This window comes from Penaeus vannamei, chromosome 23, assembly GCF_042767895.1.
Source record: "Penaeus vannamei isolate JL-2024 chromosome 23, ASM4276789v1, whole genome shotgun sequence".
NCBI lineage: Eukaryota > Metazoa > Arthropoda > Malacostraca > Decapoda > Penaeidae > Penaeus > Penaeus vannamei.
Genome location: NC_091571.1, coordinates 1,199,345 through 1,207,389, shown reverse-complemented (window position 1 = coordinate 1,207,389; position 8,045 = coordinate 1,199,345). Strand labels below are relative to the sequence as shown.

Below are 8,045 nucleotides of genomic sequence, written 5' to 3'. Positions count from 1 at the left end.
TTCTTCTTTTTTTTTTTTTCATTTTTCATTTTCTTTTTTCTTTTTTTTTTCTTTTTTTAAAGTAACAAAGTTAATGGGACTATTTTTGTTATCAATTTTCCATATCCAGCACAGCAGCACTGAAGCATGAACCTAAAGGGGAGCCAGTGTTAAGTGAGAGCCAACGTGTCTCGAATAAGCTTCTTGATTGTAGTTGTGGCAGAAGGGTTTGTCGGGGCTGATACGCTGTAGTTGATCTGCAGGAGTGACTGGACTTGTAATTATCTATTAAACTGATATATATTTAAGTCTAATGAATTTCTTAGATATCAAAAAGAGATATGATGGAAACAAATGAATACACAGATACATTATATATGTCTCTGAGTGGATTAATATAATTCCTTGCAATTATTTAACTGTAGATATTATCCAAATGGAATGTATAGATAAAAAAAAGAAAAAAAAAGAAAGAGATCAGACAAACCAAAACATTAATGATAAAATTCCTAAAGAAAATAATGGCTCGTTGCAAATAATTCAGCAGATTCTAATAAAAAAAGGCCATTAACCCCTACGATCCGGATGATGTTACATTCCCGTCATGGAAAAATATGGGTCGTGGGCTAGGTAACGTGAATATGCCGTCATCAGGCAAAATGGCTGCAGGCTGGGTGACGCAAACTTCCTGTCTTGAGTAAAAGCCAGAATGACAGAAAAGACACGCCATGAGTGAACAAACCTCTTGAAGTATGACTTTGACTCATTTGGCACTTAGAAGGGGCTTTAGCATTATTCCCATGGATAAACAAATGTGGAATGTAATGTGCATGAGCCATGACTGGAAGAGTGTCGGCTCCAGGGAGGATGCCATTTCCATACTGTGCACCATATTCCTCGCCACTGTGACCAGCTGCACAGGTTGCATTGTGGAAAATTTAAAATTGCAAAAAAATGAGATAAATGACACATATAACCAAATTATCCATAGTTATCTACTACATACAGAAATGATATAGAGTCTGTGCAAGGAAAATAAGTTATTACCATCTGGATAAAGTAAATCAAAAGACAAATATGGACACTGGAAAAAGGCCAAAAGGCTAAAACAGTTTACACAAAACAACTTTGCAACAGAGAGACACAGAGTCTTGTCACCACTCATGGGTGTTAGCACGCACCCAGCCTACTGCACGCCTAGGATGTGGGCTACTTACATAACCCACTTCCCGTATTTTCAGCACAGTGATTTCCGTAATGCAACCAGATCCAATGGGTTAATTAGTTTTTAAAAATGCTTCTACATTACCTATCTACTATAAAATATGAAAATATGCACAGACTATTCCCCATATATGACCTGACAACTGTTGCATAAAAGCCTGGAAATCAGCATGTAGTTGTTAACTAGTAAAACATAAGATAAGTTTCAAAAATTTTAGTGCATGAAGCCACTGAGGAGAAAAATCTGCATAGCAAGGAGTTCAACATTCACCATTAGCTCTATAATCATTATTAAAGAAAATCTAGATATATAAAACCTCTTTTACTTATACAACAATAAAACATTTTCATGTCCGAGAACATAATAAGCACCTTATAAATAGCATTTAAAAAAATGCACATTAAATATACCTCAAGCTGATTCATAAATTTGGAGGATGAAATAATATTCTTAACCCACTTACGACGGGTGTCACACATATGTGACACCTGGAAAAATAAACATTGTTGGGCGTCCCGCCGGTGTGACGCTTGGATCAAAGCTTGTGCTCTATTTCCGTTGCAGGCCGCTGCTGGCGCACGGGCAGATTCCTGGCCAGCCCCGTGCGCTAATTTTGAAGCCGCCCGGAAACTATTATTTTCGGCTTCAAAATATACTGTCGCTAGGGGGTTAAGAAAGGGTAAACGTAAAGGAAAATAAATTGTTGTTTAACTTACTTTGAATAGAAAAGGCTGGACATCAGGGTAGGCTGTGTCATAGATTAGGTCTATTTCCGCTTGGTTTGGAGGTGAAGGGATATAGTCGTGCCGGTTTAGTGTATCTGTTATGTGTAGCAATCGCTCTCCGAGGGAATCTCCAACTCTTTCTCGCCATATTTGACGTTCTGTGAAAATTTATCAAATGTTAAGAGTACTGAAAAGAGCTAAACTGTACAGATCTCATACAATTGATTGTTAACCCAATGCTGCCGGGTAAAAAAGTTTGGTAAGTATACGTAAAAACAGGATTGTTGGCGCGCATTGGCAGTTACCCCAATTCACACCCGGCTTGTTTGGTAGTTTGCAAGTGATATTTACCACCTAAAATCTTTAATAAATTTATAAAAATATTATAATTTTGAAGGTTTACCTTCATTATAGATGCTATTGCTTAAAATCTTTACCATATAAATGAAGCCAAACTCCATCCGACGAGCTAATGGTGCGGGAATGGTCATGATATGATGTTTTTCAGTCCACAACAGCCATGGCATGTACATACATGCCACCCGGTGGCTAGTGGTTAATTTCCACCTTCTGATACATACAACATATTTGGCATTTAAAAGCTTCAATATACATATATAAAATTTTCATGTACGTATACTTACCATGTTCATTGTTGAGAGAAACTACGTTGATTCTAAGTGTCCAAACCTCCCATGGAATGCTTTCTGTTGCAAAAGGCCATCTGCCTCGTTTTCGTTGATAAAATTCCAGAGCAACCTGCAAAAATTATGTATCGTGATAGAATATCTGAATATAAAAAGGAAAAAAAAACAACAAAAAAAACATATTTATTAGCCTAAAAACATTACTTATAGTTATGAAAGACAATAAAACAAATGACTCAAAGTTATTCCTTGTATAACAAGACCTAACCATTCATATATCACGACAAAGTATGACAATGACCAGATGAGAGCATATTACTCTCGTTAATACTGGTACAACTCTAACCACACTTTTCTCCGGGACCTCTTCTAATGACTGACCCCTAAGCCCTATTGCTGCCAGGTACATGTCCACTGCAGTTTTGATTTGTCACCAGCTGGAGGGAGGACACTATTCCCATGTTCAGGATCATATTCCTGACTGCCATGACCAGTAGTAATGGTTATATTCCAGAAAACTGAATAATAATAATAATAATAATAAAAAAAAAGACACAACCAAATGTTACTTATTTTCATTATCACTGCACTGAGTTATAAGAAACCTAGAGGCGTGATATGGATTCTGCGCAAGAAAAATAGTCTGCATAAAGCAAATAAGAAAACATATAAAGGCATTGGAAAATGGCATAAAAAATAAATATGCTTATGTGGAAAACAAGAAAATAACTAAGTAAAGGAGTGGCACAGTCTTCTCACCGCAGACGAGTGTTCATATGTGCACGTTCTACAAACTGCACACCTGGTAGTGTCCACTCACTTAAGCCTAATTCCCGCATTTTGGGCTTTGTGATGGCACTGAAGCATCCGGATCCAATGAATAAAGATTATCCTCACCATCACCATCATAATCATCACTGTCATTTTTTTTATCAACAATAACTAAAATAAAACATATAAAAAACCTTTCTTCCCAATCAATTTCATGTTTGCAATATACTGATAAGATTAAGCAAACTTGGTTAATGAATCCATGGTGACGCAATTTTACAGTTATCTATATATGAAAAAAAAAAAAAAATAAATAAATAAATAAAAATAAATAAATAAAATATCAGTGGGCAATGCATGTCTACATAAACTCAAATGACGCATACCAAAGCGATGAATAACAACGATCTTGTCTGCAATGTTCACAATGAGTACTGACAGAGATGACAAACAAATGTACAATTGCTGTCCAGTATTAGGCAGTCAATCATAAAGTACTTCTAGAGTACATAAGGACAGTAAACCTGACATCCCAGATACCTGTCCACTTGACGGCGCATCAGGTGCCCTTATAGCTTCGCAGAAGCCGCTTACTTCACGTTTGATACTTCTATCAAGCTCGTCTGATGAACAACGTACCTGTGGATTATTGATTTTTAGTTACATAGTTATCAAATCAATTAGAGTAAAATTCTTATTGATCTACAGCAACACAGTAATCAAATCAATTTGAGCAAAATTCTATTTGTCTTATTGAAAAAGCAGTCCTCAACCTCTGCAGTCTAATGAAATGCTAAAAATATATCCAAGAATTCTGCAAAGTATCAACATTTTTACTTCCTTAATAGAAAATGTACAAAATACCATAAATTAATAAAATCTATGAAACTCTTAACTAATGGAACAAAAAGAAACATGACCATACATATAAAATTTTGTTTGGAATAAAATAACATTAGTAGTAGCAGTACTACTACTAATAGTATTAATGCTGCTGCTATTACTATTAATACTAGTACTAGTACTATACTACTACTAACAATAATAGTAATAATTGTGAAAGGGAAAACAAAATCTGAATCATCAATTGATAAAACCTCTCAAACACGGATTATTTTTGGAGGGACTAATCTCAGGACTCAAGAAGAACTCACATAGGTGAAATCAATAAAATCGCAGTCCACATCTTGGAAGCCTATGGTCCCAACTGCATATGTGTCATCATTCTTATAGTGGAATTTGCCCGTTGATCGATGAAAAAGTAACGTGTGGAAAAGGCTTAAAACGGCCTCATCCACCTGCCTGCCTTCAACATCCTGAGGAAAGATTTATTTTGTAGAGATAACTGTAGGAAATTTATTATATCCACAAGGGCATAAATCTTTCATATTCAAAATTACTCTCAAAATCATTATCCAGATATACACTCTTCTTATCTTAACAGTTATTCTGTTCTTGATATATCTTATTAGTGAGCAAATTAATTCCCAGGCAACAAAACAATTAAAACAGATTAACTGGAGTTACAATGACAGTTAAAAATATTAACCTTTATCCTGCCACTGCCGGATGCATGACAAAACAGCAAAACAAACAAACAAATACACATCAACACACACGCACACGCAAACAAACACACTTGTCGTATTGCTTATCGTAATATCATACAATACAGAAAAATAGAATTAATAGTAAAATCTTCAGATGAAATACTAGTTCTATTAAAAACTTTGAACTCTGAGAATGTTCCTAGGACATCATATGATGTTATATGATTTAAATTCTAAGCCTTCTCTTTAAAATTGCACAGTCAAAGTACAGTACTCTGGCAAAGTGGTTCAATTAACTGCCAAATGCAGCACAGAGACCACACCCTCTATCTTACTAGATTGTACACTGTGGAGGCTTGCAAATATTACAGGAAAACTAAACAAGGAAATCACGGGTTTCGCAGACTATCATAAACAACTATTGGTTTACTTTTACTTTCCCGAGACTGCACTTCTCTATTTTCTTTATAACCATTCCATAAATTTTTCCACATTGTTGCTATGGGCTCCTATTCTAGGTAATTAACCCCCACCAAAATATACATATATACACATCTATATGAATATAAAATTACTCATCATCTTGCACAGCTTCATTACAAGAAATATAATTTGGTATTAACTATGGAAACACTTTTAGTTCAGTTGCCAATTACCCACTTCTTGATTTTTTTTTCTCTTTATTCCATCCTTGAATATGAGATTTAAATTGCTTTATACATAACTATCCTAGTACAGGGCAATGGCAGTGCTGATTCAATATCACAAAAAGTATTCATAACTAATCAAGGAAATAATAATTACCCATGTTTACTTGCTTAACCCCTTGACTGCAGTACCAAGAATGGGCTAGTGGCCAGTAACATAGGTTGTTGGCATGCACTCGCAGTTTCCCCCAGCCTTTTCAGTACTTCATACACAACATTGGGCATCTACTCCCTTATACTAGTATTCTAAACAAAAATAAGTGAAGATTTTCCTTTCTTTAAATGCCTGTTTTCATAAGTAACACAAACCTAATGACGTTCCTACTAATGGAGAGAGACAAGCACCCTTTGATGGGCCAATGGTGCTGGGTATGTGATGATGCAGTGCCGTCCGCAAGTCTGCCCAACATCCAACATAACCATTGCATGATATACCATCCGTGACCAAAGAGTGAACATATGGTGGGTTTCACAACAACAAAAAAAAAAAAGAAAAGACATATCCCAACTCTCTTGTAAGTGACAGATAACCTTTACCCAAAAAGTCTTCATGTTTTCCTTGTCAATTCTATTGGCAGTATATATTTTTGTTTCGGTCGAAAAAGTCTGAGGTTGCAACAGAGAAGTTTGACAAATGGAGAACAGAAAGAAAATATGTACATTTTATAAGAAATTGCAAGGAAGGCTTAAAAGCTCCATCTTTACAGAATAAGTGCTGTGGAGATTTGCTGTATTTAGCTATGCGAGTATATATTTGCAGAACAATACAAGAGATTGTAACTTCACCTCTAATTTCAGATTTTTCTTTGTGTTATACTTAATTCTGTTGATTAACAAGTTATCTATAAACATTCCCGTCTTTTTTCTGTTTCTGAGTCAACATTCCATTCATCTGGACTTTCCACTTTCAAATGGCAAATTTCCCTATCAAACTGCATCATATGGCAGCTCTAGATTACTACCAACATAATGTTTTGATTTATTTTGTTTGAAATTCATTCAGGTAATTAATAGTTTGAAGTATTCAAAGGATACTTCTTGTCATTTTTTCTTTTTTCTTTTACTAAAAAGTAGTATCAGTACAAAAAAAGGTCTCTTTACACAGCGAAAAAGGAATTAATTCATAGATATCCACACAAAGAAAGTATGAAGTCATTCTACCCAGAGCAAGTGAAACTTATGACTAATAGCAAACATAAGTCAATGGAATTCCAAGTGATTATATTCGTACACAGTAAAATTCTAGGCTTTCACACAGCATTCTATACCAGTCTGGATATCATTAACGTAATTGATAGTGTTGTGGAATAATTAACAGCCAAAATTATACATTTCCGCCATAAAAAACCTAAACAAACAAACACTCGATGGAGAAAAAAATCTAACTCGTAGTACCACATTATTCCAAATCTCCCCCTTAAAAAAGACCTCATTCCTATCAAAATCCCTCCTGAGCAGCGCCAATAATTCCAAAGTTCCCTCAAAGATGAAAAAACACGCATATCACACAAGAATTCTCCCCCATGACGGCAATTTATTGAATTCATCATTTGATTGCGTGATGCCACAGGAGACGAAACACAACAGATTCCTTCCATCTACCTGTCTTAATTACCTCTTCCTACCTCTATTTCTCCCCAATTCTCCCACCTCCTCTTTCACCCACACTTCCTCCACCATCTATCACAGTTGTCCGTTCCCAAATCGAACTCCGGAGGCCTAAAAAGTGAATTAAATAGCGACTTACCAGTTCGAGAACCTGCGTGTTGGCGTTCATGTCTGGCTTTGTTTTGAAGTCAGCTGTTTGTGACGTCATCGAGCGGGGCGCATGAATGGCCGATGCGCAGATGCAGACATTTAAAGGTCCGGAGGTCGTTTGTGCGAGTGATTGCGTAGTACAAGGACGATTGGAAGAAAACAAACACACATACAAATAAGATGTATATGTATGAGTGCATGATAAACACGTACACTTAATACATATATGCATGTACATATATGAATACATATACACACACACACACATATATATATGTGTGTGTGTGTGTGTGTGTGTGTGTGGGTGTGTAAATTCGTATCTGTGCATATGTGTTATATGTACACACACACACACACACACGCACACACACATACACGCACACACACATATTTATATATATATATATATATGTGTGTGTGTGTGTGTGTGTGTGTGTGTGTGTGTGTGTGTGTGTGTGTGTGTGTGTGTGTGTGTGTGTGTGTGTGTGTGTGTGTGTGTGTGTGTATATATGTATATATAAATATATATATATGTATATATGTGTGTGTTTGTGTGTGTGTATATATAAACATATATATATATATATATATATATATATATATATATATATATATATATATATATATATACGTTATGCGCCATCGATTCGCGCTACGATCGATCGCGCTGCGCCATCTATGGA

At 35.6% G+C, this 8,045-nt stretch overlaps 1 protein-coding gene across 1 annotated transcript; it reads right to left on the bottom strand.

The window, feature by feature from the left end:
• On the bottom strand, positions 1-7,461 carry Atg101 (autophagy-related protein 101). Its single transcript, XM_027368341.2, has 6 exons — positions 7,352-7,461; positions 4,502-4,663; positions 3,888-3,986; positions 2,574-2,688; positions 1,921-2,087; positions 1-236 (listed from the first exon to the last, which is right to left on the bottom strand). The coding sequence occupies exons 1-6, from the start codon at positions 7,418-7,420 to the stop codon at positions 150-152; spliced, it is 699 nt and encodes a 232-aa protein (XP_027224142.1). The 5' UTR covers positions 7,421-7,461; the 3' UTR covers positions 1-149.
• Between the last annotated feature and the right edge of the window lie 584 nt (positions 7,462-8,045).